At 33.9% G+C, this 21,748-nt stretch overlaps 1 protein-coding gene across 2 annotated transcripts; it reads left to right on the forward strand.

Moving 5' to 3' along the window:
* The first annotated feature begins 1,894 nt into the window (after positions 1–1,894).
* LOC128238318 (synapse-associated protein 1-like) lies at positions 1,895–21,313 on the forward strand. Of its 2 annotated transcripts, XM_052954114.1 has the most exons (9): positions 1,895–2,230; positions 5,660–5,742; positions 7,109–7,255; positions 8,551–8,690; positions 8,989–9,080; positions 10,073–10,129; positions 10,974–11,147; positions 13,357–13,448; positions 16,189–16,273. In XM_052954114.1, exons 1-8 carry the CDS (start codon positions 1,981–1,983, stop codon positions 13,446–13,448), a joined length of 1,035 nt encoding a protein of 344 aa, XP_052810074.1. In that variant the 5' UTR covers positions 1,895–1,980; the 3' UTR covers positions 16,189–16,273. The 2 variants fall into 2 exon arrangements, with proteins under 2 accessions (XP_052810074.1, XP_052810073.1); XM_052954113.1 differs by lacking the exon at positions 13,357–13,448 and having other exon boundaries at positions 1,897–2,230; positions 16,189–21,313.
* The last annotated feature ends 435 nt before the right edge of the window (positions 21,314–21,748 follow it).

Raw genomic sequence — 21,748 nt, forward strand, 5'->3', positions numbered from 1 at the left:
GGCGAGATCATAACAATAGCAACTCAAAGATACATGATTTTATTGCATTTATGGGCATTTTAGTAGAAAATACGGTATTCAGAAAAAGTAATTAGAGGGTGGGTGGTCTAAACTGTATAATATAATACAAAACATTAATAAAGCAAACATTTTATTAAGCGCTAAACAACACTATTGATTTGTATATATATATGAATAATTTAAGATGAGTCTGTTTATCATTTGACTGTACCAAATCGGCAAGTTATATCTTATCAGTACTTATATTTGACGTTTTATCAACAAGTTTAGAGAATCAAACCCGGTACCTGATAGGTAAACCTTCAGGTAAGGCACTTGAAATCAGTTCAAATCCACTTAAAGATAAAAACAATGCCTCCAAGGAGAAATTAGAATACTTAGTTCGTCTTAAAAAGAGATCGGATGCAAAATCATGAGGGTTTTTTTTCAAAATGCCGGGTAATGGGTGATTACATACGATTGAAACTACACAAAAATATCTTTATTTCATTGAATGAAACAATTATTTTACAAATTAAACAATCAGGTCTTAGGTGGAAAAACTCCTGTGATACCGCTTTGACAAGGCTAATGGATGCATGCATGGGTTAAGGATTGAGATGGCGTCAAACTTACTGGGACTGTTTTCCTAGACTTTAGGAAAGCATTCAATTTACATGTATTATATAACAAAATCCTTATGCGTAAACTAGAGTTGTAACATTTTTTTTCACACAGTTCAATACAGCCTTTAACCGGCAAGAGCTAGTTAAAGCTGGTAATACGCAATCAAAATGATTCGCTCTAACTTCGGGTGTACCACAACGTTAATATCCGGACCGGTATTATCCTCCAATTACAGTAATGACAATGATTTTTGCCGTCGCTATTGAATAAAGGTTTTTAATTATCTCACCGACGTGATGAAATAAGAGTTAAATAATCTATACAGAATTCCGTTACCGAACTGATTACTGTTGTCATAGTTGAGGCAAATGCAATTCTTCTTCTTCTTCTTCTTCTTCTTCTTCTTCTTCTTCTTCTTCTTCTTCTTCTTCTTCTTCTTCTTCTTCTCCTTCTTCTTGGAGTAGGAGTAGGATGAGGAGTGGAAGGAGGAGTAGTAGGAGAAAGGGAAGGAATAGCAGCAGCAGCAGCAGCAGCAGCAGCAGCAGCAGCAGTGTCAAAATCTTAATAGCTAAACTTTATTACTGAAGATTGAAAAAAAAAGTGAATGAGTTTTTTTAAATATAATTTTGACCACATTTTCAGCACGCTACATTCGGAGAGTTTTGTGAAAGTATACTACGAGTATTCTGAATACATTGAACCTGCTTTGCCAATAAATAGACGGCACTTCATCTTATTGAGAGTGGCCCTCAACATTTTCGTCAACCTTACGTTAACTGTATTTACAAAACACACACAAAAAAAACAAGTTGACGACTTATACTATCAATGTCATCTAAATGATGGCATATTTTGTGCATCGGAAAACGCATTTCAATTTGCACTGGTAGATCTGAATAAATATGTGCCTACCATGATGTTTCAGCTGACTCTTCGTTACTACATATACTTTTTTTTGTTATTTTTCATTAAAAATGCGTCCACACAATGAAATTATCACAATTGACTGATTCGGCGTCTAATGCCGATGAGTATAGCCTGGGGCCAAAAACAAATCATAGTATAGCTCAAAATGTATGTAACGAGTTTTACTAACAATGAAACCTGTTCGACAGTGTTCAGTAATAGTGGTGTGTAACCAACATATTTTTATTAAATGATTATAATAATATTTTATCGAAGCACATTTTATAACTTACAATATGCACAGTATGATATAATACAGAAGTAATATTGTTCTTAACTAATCGATCTTTAAAAAAAAAATTACGCAGTTTGTCAACTTCCGGTTTCAGTTGAGTTGTATGTTTACATTTTGACAGATCAAAAAAAAATATTTTTAAACCCCTAGCCATGTTCTCCAGCGTCTCCAAGTGGCTAGGAGTTGTAGACAATACAGTTGATGAAGAGACATTAGCTGTTAATGCTGAAGGCGAGGAGAAACCAGTTGAAAAACCAGAGATAAAAGACGAAGAAAAGACCACTGCCACTGCGGAGAAAGTTGACAATGATCCAGAAAATGACGACTTAATTTCTCCACAAACGAAACAAACTTTAGAAGACGTGTCTGCAAAGGCTATAAGCACTGCAAAGGAATGGGGTAGTAAGTGTCCAAGTTTTTAAGGTTATTGTAATATAAAAGTGATAAATTAAACATGTTGTGCAGCACCATTTGATTTGCATATAACATGCTAGTCCAAATAATTGTACGTTGACGGATTTTTTTTAGATTTTTGATATGGCAAATCCTTCACGTACAAATTGTTTAGTATCAAAAGTGGGTAGTTGTTCCGATCAGGATTCCGGGTTAAAGCATATAGCGTCTATAAAATATCATAAAAACAAGAAATATTACCAGATAATGTTATTTTATATTAGTTCCGTACACAAAAAAATAAATATCCAACTTATAATTATGAGTTTGATGGGATTTTTTCATTTCATTCTGTCAAAACATAACGATATATACATGAAGGGCACCTGCAAGGCTTTAGGGCACAGTTTTAAATCGCTCGGAACATTTCGGCCATGGCCGAGTTGTTACGATTGTATAACGAGGTCTATCTCGAAGCTTTGTCGGAGGAGGCCGAGCTATTACGATTGTATCAAGTTGTTCCCCTTCGCATAATTTTTGTCTGTGTCAGTCAACGTTTAGACGTTAGGGATTGGAAGAATCCCGTATAACACGTCTATTATTTTAGACTAATAACATGCTAGCCACAATAGTGCGCATTTATTAGTGATGGGCAATCGGTTGAGTTTTACAATCGATAATCGGTTACAATCGGAGACCATCAACCGATTAGACATCGGCTATAATCGGATATTATAGAGCAGTGGTTGCTAGTGATATTCTTGAAGGTAATGGGTATCACTTCGTCTATGTAAGCTGAATTGAATATATAAACCAAACAATAGAACTTACGTATTCATTTTTCAGGAAACTAACAAACATAAAACATATTTTTTTTATATTTTTAAGTTAAAAAGAAAAAAAACATTAAACTGAAATGTATACATCAGAAATTTCAAAGTCACCAGTATGAATCTACCAGTAAATGTTTGTTTAGAAATATTGTCTGGTCAATGAGATATGGGTTCATTCTACATCTCTTCTTGCTCATCACCTGTGATCTAGTTACTGTATACCTATTTTGCGTAAGCCTTTTTGCAAAGGCAACAATACGCCTTGCTTGTGTCAAGGTTTTCTTTGGTTGGAGGTCCTGGTTTGATTTTTCTAAATGCAAAAAAGAGCCAGACTTTAGATTTTGCTTTCCCACCCGGATAATTGTACAGCATATCGTCATTGTCGTCTGCCATTCTTACGAATTGTACCCAAAGAAAAATGAGCGGAAATGTCGGCAAGATAAAAAAAATCGTAAATGAATACTGAGTAACCTCCCTTGATAAATTTGTATGATATTCCGCGATAATCGATTATGATAATTTACAATCGATTATCGCCAATTTTGAAGCTTTCCGATCAATTTTCGATTATAATCGATCATCGGCCCATCACTAGCATTTATTGAACTATTTTTAACATTTGGACATTCATTTTGTTCCCTAAACCCCACAAGTTAACTGATCCATACCAATGTAAAATATATTTTTCAATTGTAACTCCACAATATTTAACACTGTGTAGCGTGCGACGTTAAACTTCAACAGATCCCTACAGAGAAAAGCATGCTCGACCCTGAAGGGGTCTGCTGGTAATTATATACACTAAATTCTCTATCCACACAGAACCCAGGCTTTGCTTATTTGCATATTACCAACCAAGTTAACATACGTGCTATGAAAGTTATTCAGTCTGTAATGAAATGATATACTATGACAGCACATCCGCCGCCTACAGCGGACCGTTACACTTATCTGCCGCCTACAGCGAACCGTTAAACTATGAATGCACATTTGCCGCCTACAGCGGATGGTAACATTATTATGAATGCACATAAGCCGTCTACAGCGGACGGTTACATTACTTTCCCCTCAGAGAAGACTCGACCCAAGTCATAGTCTGGGAAACTTGAGGGTAAGGTAACTCCGTTTTGGCAGTTGTCAACATCCCACCGCTGCCACCATTTGTAACGTGCGACGTTAAACAAGCACCAACAGATCCCTTCAGAGAAAAGCATGCTCGACCCCGAACGGGTCTGCTGGTCTTTAAAAGACTTTATATACACAAAATTTAACACATGGGATATGGACGTGCAGAGTCGCCAAAACAAAAATCATCAAAAGACTCTGAAGTGGCTGTTTATATGGACTATTAACATGCAAAACAAAGGTATCTGGTCAATTTGTAACTGTTGTTTTTGTTAATTTGTAACCATTAAGAAATTGGTAAGTCATATTGGAACTATTAGTTGATATATTTCAAACACTGAATGAGGTAATAAGTGTGCCATATAAGTGTGCCATATATCATGTTGTTAGAGGGAAAAAGGTGTGATAGTCTTCAAATTCTACTCAAATTCCCGCTAATAACATGGCTTGAGCAGTGTCGTTATACTGGGGTTGGCTGGACCGAAAGTCAAAGTCCCCGCTATTCCCCGGACCTGGGGGGGGGGGCCATGGTTACAATTGACTGGTGCATTAAAACTTGTATAATTATATTTGTACAAACTGTATAAGTGAACTTTTGTACATGTATGTATAAATATAATCTCTATTACTAAATGCAAATAGCAAAATAAAAAAAAAATCATTTCAAGACATTTGATCATGTTTGCAACATTTTGGCAAATGGCTCAGACCAAATTGGTTTCTTAACAGTTACGAAATGACTAACACAATGATTACAAATTGACTAAACTTGAGCAGTTACAATAGGGAAAGGTTACAAAATGACATACCATTATTCAAATCAAGTTACGTTTTGCCCAACATGTAGAGTGCTCTTTTAGTTTAATATACTATAATAATGTTTTTCCAGGATAGATAAAGGGCATGGTATTTTTTCCAAAAAGGGGACATAGAAGTACAATGTACGTCAATTTGTTATATGTACCTAAAAGGGCAATCTGGTTTAATCATAATAGTACTTGAACTTAAAAGCATCTGTATGAACCATTAAAAAGTGCATGATTTTTTTTAAAACCAGTTTTCTATAAACACTGCTACTGCCTGTAAGAAAAGAATAGAACTCTGATCAGGGTGACTTGTTTTCTCCACTAATCTAATACAGGTCAGTGATTTTTTTTTGGAATTATTTTCACCGCCTGTTCTTTCCAAATTGGGAATTGTTTTCCATGTTGGGGAAAAATACAAAATCATGCTAAATAGCAAATTCACATATTTTCAATTACTTTTTTATGCATACATTATGCTGTTACAGAGCTGGTCTTGTCAATATTTTGTTTATTTTTTCATAAATTCATTGTCTTTTATTTCATTCACAGGATCTGTATTCAATTAATTGGGAAAATATCATGGATTTTTGGGAAAAGTGAACACTTTTTAGAAGGCTTTAGAAGGCAGTAAATTGCACCAAAAAAATCAATGAACACATGTTTTTGTTTTTAAGCATTCCTGTACGGCATTGGGAAGCAGGCATCTGAGAAAGTAACAGAGAAGGCGAAAGAGATAACCAAGTCTGTGGAGGATAAGGTAAGCTTTAAAAAGTTTTCACTGTTTTGTCAAGAAATCAGGATTAACCATATTTAGACCATTGTGGATAGAAGTATTGGAAAAATTCATATGGGCAGTTAAGTGAATCATCATAATTTTATGTCATACATTATTGACTTCATTCACTGTCTAGCTTATTTATATTATGCAATCAGATTAGCTGTAGTGTTCTTAAATCAAATGATTTGAGCCCGTTGTTGAATACAAGCCCTGTCAGACAGAAAGTATACACCTTTAAGAATCAGTTAAGTTAATTACCAACATGGCTTGCTCAGGTTGAATTCATAGGATTTAAATTTCGCTTTCTCAAATAATCTTGAGGGAAGAGAGATTTTATAGAATCTTTATATACAATGTAATTTCTTAAATCTGCACTCTCACAGTTTTACCTATGGTATTTGACAACTTTTTCTTTTTTTGTCTCAAAATCAGCTGATATTGGCATCAATGCTTTCAAATCAGTCATGAAGGATAACACACAGTAGAACAGATCCCATTTTTTTTAGAAAACTGCCAAATATTTCATTTTTTAAAGCTTTAGTCATGCTTTAACCATTACATATCAATTTTAGGGCAAAAATGTTAAAAATATGATCTGATATTTTATCAGCAGTCATAAATCAATGTTTTTCAGACATTATGTTAAATTTAACTCATTTAAAGACAAAAAATTGAAAAGTTGTCAAAACATCAATCTGTGAGCGTGCAGCTTTAAAATCAGTTGGAGGATGACAGTGCTCTAGTGGTATAAGTGTCGGCCACTCACTTGAAGGTTGTCACAGGTCTGAGTCCCATCTGGGGAACATTCTCCTGGCCTATCAAAATTGACACCATGAGTACTTTGTGTTTCTTCCCGAATAGACAAAAATACCATGCCCTTTCAGCCCCTTTGCAGGCACAACTGTAACACATTAAAGTACACACTTTTCTTAAAGGGCATCGAGAACATCTAACATTTTCAGTATTTTTGGGAAATAACATATTCCCTTTCTAAAGTTATTTTGTTAACAACAATTTTTTAACAGCATTTCTTTAAAATCTGATTGGGAGCTGAACATGTACCATAGATTGGGCACCATGTCACAAAAGGAAGTTAAAGGGAAGATTGGCGTGATGCTTTAGTCAAAAAGGCCTAGAAGAAACAGGAGTACTAGTTTCTAACCAAGGAACAAGACTCAAGAATTGTGCATGCAGTGTCAAACTAAAATTGATAAAATCTCAAACATACCTTGTGCTCATAATTGTAATTGAGTGAAATAAATATAAACCAATGCTTACCTTATATAAAGCTCTCCTAAACGGCTTTAAAAAGTATATTGTTCATTGCTCTAATTATATTTTACAGACATTCCTTGGTGATTTCACGAAAGAACAGGAAACCTTCGTTACAGAGAAGAAGGAAAAAGATCGCAAGTCAGAGGCAGCGGTCCCACCCTGGGTCGGATATAATGAAGAAGATGATATGAAGGCTCAGATACTGGCACTCTCACAGGTAGTACTTTGATGAAACGAGTGAGTGTTTTATAAATCTTTTCAATAAATATTATGGTATATAAATATTGACTGCCTTAAAGGATGACAGTGCATATTGTCAACCTGTGGTAAATGCTGTTGACTGAGGCGAAGGTTTGCAATTTACACCATCACCCTTAAGGCAGTCAATGTCTCTTTTATTATACCGAACAAAAACTGTAAAATTTTAAAGCATTTGATTAAAAATCAGATGTAAATCAATATGGCGGTGTAGTTGTAGAGCATTGTCATTTTCTTAATGTTAGAGGGTAACAGTGCGACAGGGGGTGATGGTGCGAGGTGATAGTCAAAAATATTTCACTGGCGTTTTTACAATAATGTTTTATAGAAGTGAAGTATGAAAAATATTTATCTGTAATATTTAAAGTGAATTTTTCCATCATTGCCTTTGAAGTAGCAATTTTATAACAGAAAAAAGATTTGTTGTTTCGAATAAACATTTTGTCTGGAACTCAGACTCAGAATGTTAGTGATAGTGTGGGTCAAGTAAGAAATGCACACCATGGTCTGTATTCAATAAACAACTTGAATTTATCTTAGATAATTTAAGAGTAAAATCTGAATGTTTTGATAGGCCTGTAAAATTCATGGGCAGATCAAACTAATGGAAACTCTTGAAAATGACAAGGATAAGAATGATATAAATTAAATTTATTGAATACAACCCCAGGGTGATTTTAATTGGCTTATAATTGTCTTTACAGACAAGCTAAAACATATATGTTTAAGCTAGGGGTCAAGCTTAAAAGTTATTAATGCTGTATCCTGTCCTTTTTTGTTAGCACCCATCTACCCTCATGCTGATAAGCATTGATAGCAACTAATATTACTTCAATGAAACACAATTCCTATCAAATTTTGTCCAATTCCTACATTTTTTTTAATAAAAAAAATAACTTTAGCGTAGATTCTTATCTGACAAGTGTCCGCAGAGTTCTGCGGAGTTAACCCCTCTGAAGTATGCCGCTTTCGTAATTCTTAGGTCAACTGATCACACTTCGAGGGCCTTAAATTCAAACTCCAAGGAACGGGGACAGTCAAAAAATTCATTGTGCTGGTCGCGAAAGTGAAAATCCGCGGAGAGAAACGAGAGAAAGTGGGTCTAACTTGTTGGGTGTACTGTACTGATCAAATACTATTCAGTCCAATACAATGTTCCCTTTTTACCTGTGGCACCCTGTCCCTGTAGTGCAGTACTGGCTCAAACCCTATTCTAGCATACATGTATGTAAATATGTAACTGTGTTATTACAGGACAAAAGAAATTTCCTCAGAAATCCACCCAGTGGCATACAGTTTCAGTTTGACTTTGATGCAATATTCCCTGTTGCCATGGCAACCCTTCAAGAGGACACAAACCTTCAAAAAATGAGATTTGAACTCGTTCCTAAACAGTACGTTTTTAGTATTTATATGTTGTATGGTGACAATACAAGCACTGTCGTATTTGATTTATTCTATGATACAGTCATTGAAATTAGTATTTTGGATGAGCAAGCTGGAAATTCTTGCATTATTGCTTTAAAGCATAAGAAATGTTCATCAAGCTCTCCAGTGCAGGGCTTTGCATGCTTCTGCTAATTTCAATCAATGTTTTTAAGAATCAATAGTTATTTCACTTATAAATATATGGTTAACTGTGTCACTTAGTTTAACAGGTAGGTTGTGACACCATTTCTGTATTTATTTCAGAATAAAAGAAGACATGTTCTGGAGAAATTACTTCTATCGTGTATCACTCATCAAGCAGTCGACACAATTAACATCTTTAGCTCAACAAGCAGGTATGCGAAATGTTTGGGGTATGTAAGCCTATTTATACTTGCACTTGGGCCTTGCCAATTCGCCATGTGCTCCGTTAAGATTATGTTAGGTTTTTTGGAGAAAAGTGCACAGACAAAATGTAACCCGAATTTAACGTCGCTCCCGGAAGATGATAAGTATTTATTTAGTGGTGATGTGGGGAATCTTTTCTGAGACCCCTGTATCAACAACCAGGTGTATAACAATTACACCACAGATCTGCCACTCAAATTGGAAATGTTATTAAACTACACTTTTAATATGCATCACAAAGAGCGTTCCGAACACCTCGGCCATCTCTGCCTAATGCCATATTCATTCGTGGTTGTTTTCTAAGGAATATGGCCTCGGTGCTCCAATTGCAAAATGAGTACTCTGACCATTGCTCATTAAAGGGGCTAGACACCAGATGGTCCCAAAATTGGCAAATACACTATTTCCACAAAACAAGCACAGAATTTTTAGATAATATTTTGTTGCTGTCACAGCTGAGTACACTCGTTTAAAATAGCCCATACTGGTTTCCCAGGTTATAGTGTGTATTATAAGCATGTAAATGTCACATGATTAATACTGCTAAATGTACCGAGGCTATTCTTAAATTAACAGAGATTTATGTGGTAGACAAACCCAGTAAATTTCTAATTGGAAAAATATGAAAAAACTGCAAAAGATACATATGTAGTAAGTGGTGTGATACATCAGTAAGTAAGATTCAATGCTTTGTACACAACGATATCAATTTTTTGACAAGATTTTGACAATTTTCTTTTTTTGTTGCAGTTGTAACATCTGTTGTCTAGTCTCTTTAAGTCTTGAAAAGCGAACTGAGAATGAATCAAATGTGAAAGAAGTTATATAGCCCTTTTTTAGAGGTATATCGTTTGTCACAATTATAAATATATTTATTCTCCCAAATAAAACATTTTTTACCATACATGTACAAAAACCTTTGTGATAACATTTATTTCAGGAAATGGTGAAGGAAAAGATCATTCTCGTTCATCGTCGATAAGCAGTGAAAACAAAGGTAATGAATATGCTGCTGGGGCTAAATTGATTTGAATATTTATTTAAGGAATAAATTGCATGATTTATGTCATTATCAGGGTATGAATGCAGTTGAGCTGGTTATGGTGTGTTAAGTTCCGAAGGACTCCATGCATACTTTAACAAGCCCAACTGCATTCATATCCCCGATAATGACATTAATCATGCTATTCATTCCTTACATTCAGTTCATTATTTCTTTCCAGAATTGTTAAAAATATACTTAATTTCATTTAAGAAAACCTTACTGTATTTCTTTCTCACCAATCCTGTTAATAAAACGACTTAACGGGAAACAGTTTATCACATGATGTTATAATATCGCGGGAAAAATTTAAACACTAAAACAGTTTCTAACGTTCAATTGAAATGCTTTTGACAACAATACATTAAACAAATTAATTATTAACACTTTTCAACACTTTGATCAAAGTTTTCATGGCCTGCTGACACAAACAATAACAAGATAAACAATTTTCAATTTATATAAAAGCACGATGATTCACTATCCGAACATATCCAAAGATGTTGCGTTCATTGGAATATATTCACAATTTCTGAAAGGCCGTTCATTTAAAGAATGGAAGTTGAGGTGTAAATAATACCATTTATCCAATGTAAGAATTATATTTACATTATCAAGGAAGCATGTTAAAGAGAGAAGAAACCAAGCAGTAAATCATAAATCAGTCGGACGGTTGATTTTATTTCTGATTTGACTGATATCAATGCGCGTTAAATGATTTAAAGCGGTGCTGTATTGAGTGAAAACAGAAGTCCCTTTTTTTTTAAATCGTCATAATTATTTAAAATGACCATAACAGAGCGATCATCCCCAAAACCCATCCAGCGATCTCCGGAGGTCGAGGAACAGGCAGGAAGCCCGCAAGAGAATGAGTTTGTGAGCGACTCGTTTGCGGATGATGGACAGATCAGTGACGAGGATCTACGGAAAGAAATGGAAATGCTGGGAATGGAGGGGGATAAAAAAGAGGAGGGTAGGTAGAGGAAGGTCGGGGACAAGTAATGGAGGGGGATAAGAAAGAGGAGAGTAGGTAGAGGAAGGTTGGGTGATTGATGAAGGGGATGGAGGGGGATTAAAACGATGAGGGTAGTTACAGGAATGTGTGGGACAAGAGGGGTTTAAAGAGTTGGGAAAAGGGGATCACAGTTGGGGGAAGAGAGGAGGATCTATGTAAAAGAAAAGAAAATTGAAGGGTAGATTGGTTTTAAGGGGGATGGGGAGTAGAAATGGAATGTAGGAGGAGGAGGAAAAGTGGGATAGAGTGATAATTAGAAATGAAGAAAGAGGATGGGTAGATAGAGGAGATGGTATGGTAGATAAATTGAGGGAGGAAGGAAAAATGACAAGGATCTAGAAAGAGATGGAGATGCTGGGAATGTAGGGGGGTAATAAAGACGAGGGTAGAAAGGGATTGGAAAGAGAGGTTCAGTGAATATATAAGTAAAGAAGTGGCAGATTATTTTGATTAATAGTCAAGATTCACCATGTGCATATTTAAGTTTCATTTTTGTCATTATTTTCATACAATATTTTAGAATTGTAGATCATTGGTATGTTGATTGACTTAGAGGGATTAAGATGGTTAAAATCATAATGACTTTCATATTTGTTTTACTTCATCTAAATTGAATGTAATCCATGTGCATTGGTCATTTTCTGTATGATAATTTTTGCTTGTAGCTTCATCATCATTCTTTTACCTTTATATACATGTATGTACATCTGGCTCTCTGTTTTACATGTACGTCAAACTTCATTTTATGTAGTTCTCACAACTTCTGTTATTGTGTTGTAATACTATAGTTCACTGTTGTATTTCATCTGACATATCATTATGAAGAAGTTTCTAGAAACATACATAATGTTTAAATCCTTCTATGAACAGAGTTGCAAAATAATAATATTAGATAATTGAACTTGAAAATATTGAACTTGTAAATATGCATTTTTGGGGAATGCAAAAAGTTGACTCTTTTTTTTATGAGATTTAAAGCTGTTCCCAACCACATACTATTATTCCTTGTTTTTTGTAGTTGACTATAATCATGCTTGTCTGTTCGCCATGTCTTATAATCATTCAAAATATGTACACGCAGCTTAGAACACACTTCTTTGTCGTCTGAAATGGCGACATATACATGTATCTGTTGCTTTTGGCGGTGGCATTAGCAATAACTTGTATATTTATTATCAAATCAAGATGAAACTTGGTGACACTGTTTGTTGGCATAATATCTCGGTCAAGTTTGATCCTCGGGTAAATCACTTAAAGAACTCCAGGATTATGTCCCTCTTATGTTGAAGAATAGAAGTTTTATGTCTTCTGGAGGCAAGAACTTATTTATCAGCCAATCATAACTTAGTGACAATGTTTGTGGAAAGGGTCCATCAAGTTCGATCATGAGGTCGATCACATCCATTTCTCAAGAGTATCGCCCTTTAAAAGATTATCTAATCATGATGAAGCTTGGTGACAGTGTTTGGTGGCATATTGTCTCAGTAGTGATTGATTGTGGAGTGAATGAAATTAGAGTTATGCCCCTTTATACATGAAAAAATAGCAGTTTCATATCGTGTGCAGGCAATAACTAAGTATTTATTACCCAATATGATGAAACTTGGTGACAGTGTTTGTGGGCATAATTTCTCTGTCATGTTTATATTTGGGGTGAATCAACTCAATAAATAATAGAGTTATGCCCCTTTTATATCTAAAACAAAAAGTTTTGTTTCATGTGCAGACAACAACTTTAGTACTTATTACCTGATCGTGATGAAACTTGGTGACAGTGGGCGGCATAATATCCTGGTCAAGTGTGACTGTGTGATAAATTGCCTCAGTGACTCAATTTGCTAAAATGTTTTGCTCCATCATATTAAATCTGTCAAGTAATTGGTTTTACTATGATGGGCACATGATGATGGGCACATCCAAATAGGCAACACATCCAAAATCTGCAGAATTCTAGTTAAAAAAGCAATACGCTCATTTTTCTCACCACTCTTTTTTTTATTAAATTTTAAAGTTTATTTCCCTTGATTGTCTCCTAAAAATGGAACAGCACTGGGATCTGATTCTAGTGTCCCATTGTCGTTATTTGTTTGCAATACAAAATCTGAATTTTCCGGATTTTTCCTATTAAGTTAAAATGTTAATTTCCCAAATTACTTAATTTATCTAGGTGAGGATGATGATTGGGAACAGGCTCTTATAGATGAATATTTAGCAATGCAAGAAGAACAAAAACAGCAACAAAAATCTAGCGCATCATAGGTATGTGAAGACGGGGCTTATCAAACAATGATTATGTTATAACACGCCATGTAGTCATTATGTTTAGTTAGCTGTGGGTATGGTAGTGTAGAATAGCATGAAGCATGTTTGTATCTCTTTCATAATTGCTTATCAGTTTTCAGGGTGTGTTTTTTCTGAACATTGATGCAAAAAAGTTTATAAATTTTTATTTTTATTGCATTATCATGTTTTACTCATGAAATTGACTTACTTCAAGTGGCTATGGTTGAAACTTAATGAAATCTTGTATTAAACTTGAAAATTATCAATCTTTTACATCGTTATGTAATAATTAGTTGTTAAAGATGATTTAGTTCTACTTTAATGATAAAAAAAGCCCCAGATTATATAGTTAGGTACAGAATTTTTTGTTATTAGCTTTTTTAAATGTTTTTTTTTAATAAATAGCTATGTTTCCACAATTTTCTCAGTTATATAATTTAAAGGCGCCAAAATGTTGGTATATTTTTTTTTTTTTGTACCTAAATCATAATGCATTTTTTATTCTCATTATTAAAGTCAAATAAGTTCAATATGATAATGCATAAAAAAAAAAAAAATTCCATCAACTTATATTGTTCGCCTTTAAATAGGGCAAGGGCTTTTCTGATTGGGAAAACTGCATCATTTGGACAGAGATTTGGAATTCCAATTTTGCTTTGGAAAGTACAAGAATGCTCCAAAAAGTTCAGAAATGGTAGAAGAATGTGATAAAACAATTTTTTTAGGTAAACACCAACTGTTCAATACAAAAATGGTGTTACTAAAACATGAATTTGAAATTTTACTTTCGTATTTGAGAAAAAAAGTAAATGTTTAAGCTTTGGGTATTGAGAAGAAATTCAGACTCAAATTGGTAAGAAAAAACACACCGGAACTTATCAAAGTTATAATGTACATAATAACGTCATGATATATGATTGTTAAGGCTAAAAAATAGTAGCATACTGTAACATGATATTTTCAGTTTGTATTTTGCTGCATTGTAGTCAATTTGCAATCATTAGAATTTGAATCCAGATGTAAATGTTAATCAAATATTCCAATAGGTTTTCATCTTGATAAACTTGGGAAAACTTAAAAATGTGAACAAACAGTATACATAATGTATACATATTTTTTGGTGTTTCATAAATTTCATTGCATTTAAATGAGATGCACATTTGGTGGGTATTAACTTTGTTCAAGATTATTGTAAGATCATATCTTCAAATATCACTATCAATATAGTGAATCGAAAATCTTGACTATCTTGAGAAAACATTGACTTCGGTATGTTTATGTTATCGAATGTTTTGGATCTTGGTATCTTGTCAAATACTTTTAGTTTCTTGTAGCGAGGGATGGATGCTTTGCGATTAAAAAAACCATGCACCAAACTTTCTGTCTGTACAAGGGAGCTTGTCATGGGCCTGCCTGTCTTGTCATGGGCCCATGTTTTCGAACAGTCGCAAAATTGAGTTAAAACTACAAATTATTATTTCATTGTAACCAATCCCTTCTAACAGAGAATTGATGTCAGATGAACTTTGATGAAATATATTACTATTTGGAGGTTTGATGGTCATTCACATATTTTTTCATTAAGAGGAGTAAAATAAAGATGTCAATTCAATGAAAAATCAAAATACTTCTCTTGGTTTGTGTCCAGACTTGGATACTTGAGACTGTTAGGTCTTAGAAGTGGATGGCTACAGGTTCCGCACTTGTATGTAAAAAACTTACAAGATACTAAAAATAATGTCTTGTTTTCGGTCAACTAATTTAGTGATTGAAAACAGATGCCAGGATTAAAATACATAAGGTACATGTACATAATGGCCAATGGAGATTGCCGTGCACAAAGATTTATAGTCGCCAATCAGGTCTGAAATGAATGTATTTTTGTAGCATGTAACTACTAATATCATTGTCCTGTTTTGGTCAACCAGCTTAGTGATTAAAAACTAAAAAATGCTGCAATAAAGGATACATTAGGTACATAATAGCCAGTTGATATATATCTGATTTATAGTCACCTACCATGATCTAAAATATATACATGTATCACACTATTGAATAATACTATTAAACACATACATGTAATGTTACAGTTAAATCTGTATCCTCCATATTCCTTTTATATTATTAGGGGTATACAAAGAGTTGAGCTGAATTTCACAGCCATAACAAATGCTTTGAACATTCTACATATGTACGGGTACTATATATGTAATTCTTTGCTTAATTAGCTTACATAAAAGTTGTGTCCCTGCTTTTTTGTTGCTGTGTTTGTTCTTTTTGTACAATGTATCTTAACTAAATTCCATATCAACAGTGAACATGCTTTAACTAATAATGAAAGAAAAATAAAATAAAACTCCCACCTTCAGCAGTCATCAAATCAACCTTTTGGATGGGCAAGCACGAATTCTTACACTAATGCTAAGGGTCAAAATATTTCAACAAGCCCTACTAGCAGTATATAAAATTCAGAATTAGATCAACCCCTGAAAGCATCTTTCCTGTTCAGGGCTTGCGGGCTTGTGGTACATTTGGCACTGCTTAGTAATAAAACTTTCAAACTCTGTTTGCAATATTTTAAATTCTTACATCATGATATGCCAGAGAAAAACAAAAAATCTTGTTTGTTGTTAACTGTATAGGGAATAGCATCATCTCTTATCATTTGTATAAAACTCTGAACACAAAGATATTAACTTTGTTTTACATTTTTCAGGCGAACCAAAAGAAAACCCGACAGTCTGGGAGGCCGAATTACAACGGGAACTTCAGGAGTACGAAATGGTCGGCAGCGGTGAGGATATCGATGATGCGGACATTGAAAACGAGATTTTAAAACAGATCGAAGAAGAATCGTCTGCTTCATAATTATATCTCTCCATCCAGTGGCATTAACTGTCTGACCATGTTTGTTTTTCTATGCTCTTGTTTTGTCGTTGTAAATACCCGGTTGTCTATTATAGGGATACTCTGGCAGTTTTGTTACAGACTGCTGTTCTATTTCTGTCTAATGAACATTTGATACGTCTTTAGTTGCTGGTGAGGCAAGCTGTTAAGAATGGCTGTAGTTTGTTTTGTAACAGCATCAGCAGTGTTGGTACATGAATTGATATGATGCTATGTCAGATTACAACCGTCAGTTATTAACTTTGTTCTGCCATCAAAATTGGATTTTTGGATGAATACGCTCATATTCTTAATATAAAAAGATATATTATTGCTTGACATCAGATTTTGAAATAAGCCCTGCTATATAGAAATCAGAGTATGTTTAAGATAAGAATCAATTGAATCAATGTGCATTTGTTTATCCAAGGTTATCATCATGGTCAGCAATAACGGTACTTTCTTCTATTACACTTTATACATACCGTGGGAAAATTGACTGACAAAATCTCATTTTAATGAATATGCATGAGGCAAGGGAGACAACTCTTTTTCTAATGAAATCATATGTTACAATAAAATACCCTTCAATAACCCTGTATTGTCAGTTGTCTCCACAGGCGAGTGGTCTTATAAGTTGTATTCAAATTTGTTCTGAAAACAGAAGTATGCGTGTATGTGCATATTTCCACATTGCTTGCTTGCAGGACAAATGAAACTGCCTTTTAATTTATTTATGAAAACGAGATTTTCCTAACAAAACCCAAAAATAGGTTATTGTGTGACTAGGAAGTCTTTCCATTTGGTAAATTGTTAATGGTTATGAACACTTGTATCACGGTTGGTTTGGCACCATGTTGATTGTGTGATATCACCAGAATTTCTTCAGAGGATACAATGTTTTGAAACTGTGACAAATTCATTTCAGCTGTTCTCTGTTAATAAGCTGACTTTGTGCCTCTATAAGGCACTGCTGTCTTGTTGGCTTAAGAAAAGTATTGTTGTGTTTATATGTATATTTCTGATTGAGAAAATTACACATGCATTTCTTACCATGTTTCAGTTCAAGTATTGACACTTCTGCTGTCTTGTTGGCTTAAGAAAAGTATTGTTGTGTTTATATGTATATTTCTGATTGAGAAAATTACACATGCATTTCTTACCATGTTTCAGTTCAAGTATTGACACTTCTGCTGTCTTGTTGGCTTAAGAAAAGTATTGTTGTGTTTATATGTATATTTCTGATTGAGAAAATTACACATGCATTTCTTACCATGTTTCCGTTCAAGTATTGACATATTTATAACATATTGCTGAGTAAGCTGAAATTTTAACTATAGTTTATATGAAGTTCACATATCTTGTATCTTTCTTTAAATAAGGGAACTGTCGGACATTAACTTGCAAATTGCCTTTAGATATTTATTTTAGAATAGGGTTTAATTTTGCTTCCTGCTTTTCTATAAGCTTGCATCATTTTTTTTGGTGTTTAGGTCAAGTTTGGCTTTGCTAGGGGTTAGAATAGGGATTATGTTGTTTCAATCATTAACTCATCATATAAATGTTAATTGTTAATATAAATGTTAATTGTTAACATTATGATCATTTCGTTCGAATATATTTCTGTGATAGCCATTGCCAAGGGAAATAACCATTGTTGAGGAATTTAATGTTGTGTTAATGCACTTATACTACTGTTTGCAACAGGATAAAGGGATATGAGGGTTTGATTGCAACGGGATAAAGTAATATGAGGTTTGATTGCAACGGGATAAAGTAATATGAGGTTTGATTGCAATGGGATAAAGTAATATGAGGTTTGATTGCAATGGGATAAAGTAATATGAGGTTTGATTGCAACGGTATAAAGTAATATGAGGTTTGATTGCAACGGTATAAAGTAATATGAGGTTTGATTGCAACGGTATAAAGTAATATGAGGTTTGATTGCAACAGGATAAAGTAATATGAGGTTTGATTGCAACGGGATAAAGTAATATGAGGTTTGATTGCAACGGGATAAAGTAATACTACTGTTTGCAACGGGATAAAGGGGTATGAGGTTTGAAGCATTGATTTGTGACTGTGTTGTCCTTGCACGATTATCAAATACCCACCTGGCCCCAATTTCTCAAAACTTGTTAAGTCCCTTGTAACAAGATTAAGCTAAAATCACTATTTTTGCTTTTCAATAATTTGCGTAATATATATATTTTTGAAGAAATTTTAGACTTTAAAAAGCAATTTTCACTATGATTATCAGAATAAACCAATTTTTCATTTATCAAAATTCAATTTAAGTCAGTACTTTGACTAATTGAAATAAGCTACTTAAGCCTGTTAAGCTTTAGAAATTCCGAGAAATTGGGGTTTTCAAAAAGCAACTTAGATTGAACTTTAATTTAAGATTAGAAACTAAGTGTTTTGATTGGCCAGTATATTTAGCTAACCAATAGGCAGAATGGTATCACTGAAGCATGTCTAAGGATAAGGATAGATGGATATTAATTACTGGCCCTGTAATAGATGTATAAAATGTGATGAAAGCTGTGAATTTGAAATGCGAAACTGCTCTTATATTGACACAGTGTGGTGTGGTTGTTTCAAACGTGACTTCAAATCTGTTTTAAATGTTGCGTCTGACTGTTTTAGTTTGGGCGGAATATCACGACCTCATCATTGGTGTGAAATTGTAATGTGATCATGCCTTGTTGAACAGATTGACAAGCATGTTTCGTTAAGTTTGTTTGCAAGCAGTAGTATGTTCATGATAGTGATTGGTTATACTGCCTTGTCAAATATATGTATTGTTATTGTATATATGGGTGTGCTGTTTTCTTTGTTTTTGATATAATGGCATTGTTAAAGTGTAAAAGTAAACATATATGTATCTGACACTTCAAGTTATTTGTGTACATCTATGTAACTCCCGAATTCATTGTAACTGTCTTATTGTTAACCCAGTGAAATATGAAATGATTGGTCACAACTCCTTGTAGTTATCTTCAGTTTTAATTGTATCATATGTAAGCATCTTGTTAACCTAACATCAGCCTGACTCAATGGCTACCTTCTGACAGAAATAAAAATAAATAAATAGCTAGCCTTTGCACAAACCAGTTAACCTCATTTAAAGCTGTACTCTCACAGATTTACTGTTTTTACATTTTTTTTTATTTTTTGTCTTGGAATGAGCAATTTCTTGCGAACATATCTGCAAACCAGTGATAAAAGACTGCTGATAAAAGATCAGATCTCAGATTTTCATATTTCCATTCCAAAATTAATGTGTTCTAGCTAAAACCGTTACTAACGGTTTAAGAAAAATGCATAAAACATCAATTTTTGAACTTAAAAATAAAAATCTGTGATCTTATTTTTGGTCAGCCAACTTATATGACTAGATTACATGAATTTTAGCACAAATTGGCTCGTTTCAAGACCAAAAATAAAAAAGTTGTCAAAACGTTTAATCTGTGAGAGTGCAGCTTTAAAAAAAATAATAATTAAAAATATTATGGTTATGAATTAACAGGAGCCATTGGTAACCTTGTTCCAGCTTTTCAATTGTCAAATGTCAAATGTCCGAAGAGTTGAAAATAGTCCATTCCATTTGGATTATACAACTATGAACTATTATTCACTGATGAAATATAATCCCTTTGATGTTTAATGGAATGGTTAAATGGCAACCAGTGTCATGTAAATTATACCAATGTTAAAAATGGTACCAAGTCATCTATATTCCCCTATATTGTAATTACCACCCTTGTTGAAGACTGTCGTCATGGAAACGTTGTCTTGTGGCAATATTTAGAACGCTAATTAATTATTGCTAATTAATTATTTCTCGCTTCGAATGTCTCCATAAAAAAGTTTTTACGCACCTTCAAGAAATAATGCTTCACTCTCCTTAGAACTATTTAAAGACATATTTGACTATCAACATATTCTGAATCACTGCGCGAATACCCATGACAACCACGAATTATCGTATATCCATACGCAATTATTTCCACTAAGCACAAAAGAGTTCCAGCAAAAAACACATTTTTACTTAATTTTGTTTCACTGAGGTGGGAGAAAAAGCATCTACCATAGCCGCTCATGTAAGATAGGTTCATCCCGACCCTCGCGCAGGGTGTTTTGCGGAAACTCGGTAAACCTTCGTTTCCGGAAAACACCCTACGCTCGGGTCGGAATGAACCTATCTTACACTCTCGGCCATGGAAGATACTTGTAATCTTAATAAATCCTGGGATCACATTGATGGTTTCAATAACTAGACAAGTTTACATACTATGAAACATCACCAGTAAGGAATATAAAGAAAATGATATAATTATTTACATAATAAATTTAGTTTGTATATAATTATATACAACAATTATATAAAGTTTTTAACATCCTTGACCTTTGGTTTTCATTGTATATGTATTTACTGTATGTTTGGTAAACTATATTAAGGGAACAATGTTACTTCAGAGGGTGTGGTATGCTGTATGCGAAAAAGGTTTACTTTTCGTTTTTCTATATATATTTTAGGGATACTTTCAGTTTAAGTTGAATGTATACTTAAAGACACATTCTGATAGATTAATCGCAGCTAAAAATAGAAATTAATCCTGTGCAATTTTGAAAGAAATCTGATTGGAAATCTTACCCAAAATCAACCAATATTTTTAAATAAGAAGTCCTTTTAGAACTGTGAATGGAGTCCAATGTCAGGTTTATTTTATGTGGTGGAAAACTCCACTGTAAACAATAAATATATTGGCACCTGTTAATTGGCAACTGTATTTCATAGTAAACCAGGTTGTATCCAATCTGACAGAATGTACCTTTTATATCACTATGTAACATAGAATTTATTATTTTGTTAATGGATTTAAACACCTATTTGGTATATTATGTTTTGGAAGGTTGGAGTTATAATGAAAACTATACAAACATGCTATATTGTTGTTTTGTTTTCTAGTTGGGATCAAGGGTGAGTGGTTTGGGCATCTGCTCGATATCTTGCCGTAAATTTCCAATTGCTGGAATGCTGTGATTTCGAATAGCTTGGTACAGATAGGGTTTAAGCTAGGTTTTAAAAAGGCAGGGATGTGATTTGTCCGCGGATCTAATGGCCCCAGAGCCCCGCCCCCCCCCCCCCCCAAAAAAAAAAAAAGATTTTTTTTTTTTTTACCTGAAAAAAAATATTTGGTTGCTTTTAGTTGTTTCAGTTAATTTTCCAGTTTGCTTAAAATTAAAAGTCAGGAGAGCCCTCAAAAGAGCTTCTTAAAAGCCATTTTTTTCTTCTACAGCAGTGCGCTTTTGACCCAAAGAGCGCCCCTTAAACCCATGGCCGAAAATGTTTCAGCCCTCCAGCTGCCAGGTCAATCACA

The sequence above is a fragment of the Mya arenaria genome, chromosome 6, assembly GCF_026914265.1.
Source record: "Mya arenaria isolate MELC-2E11 chromosome 6, ASM2691426v1".
NCBI lineage: Eukaryota > Metazoa > Mollusca > Bivalvia > Myida > Myidae > Mya > Mya arenaria.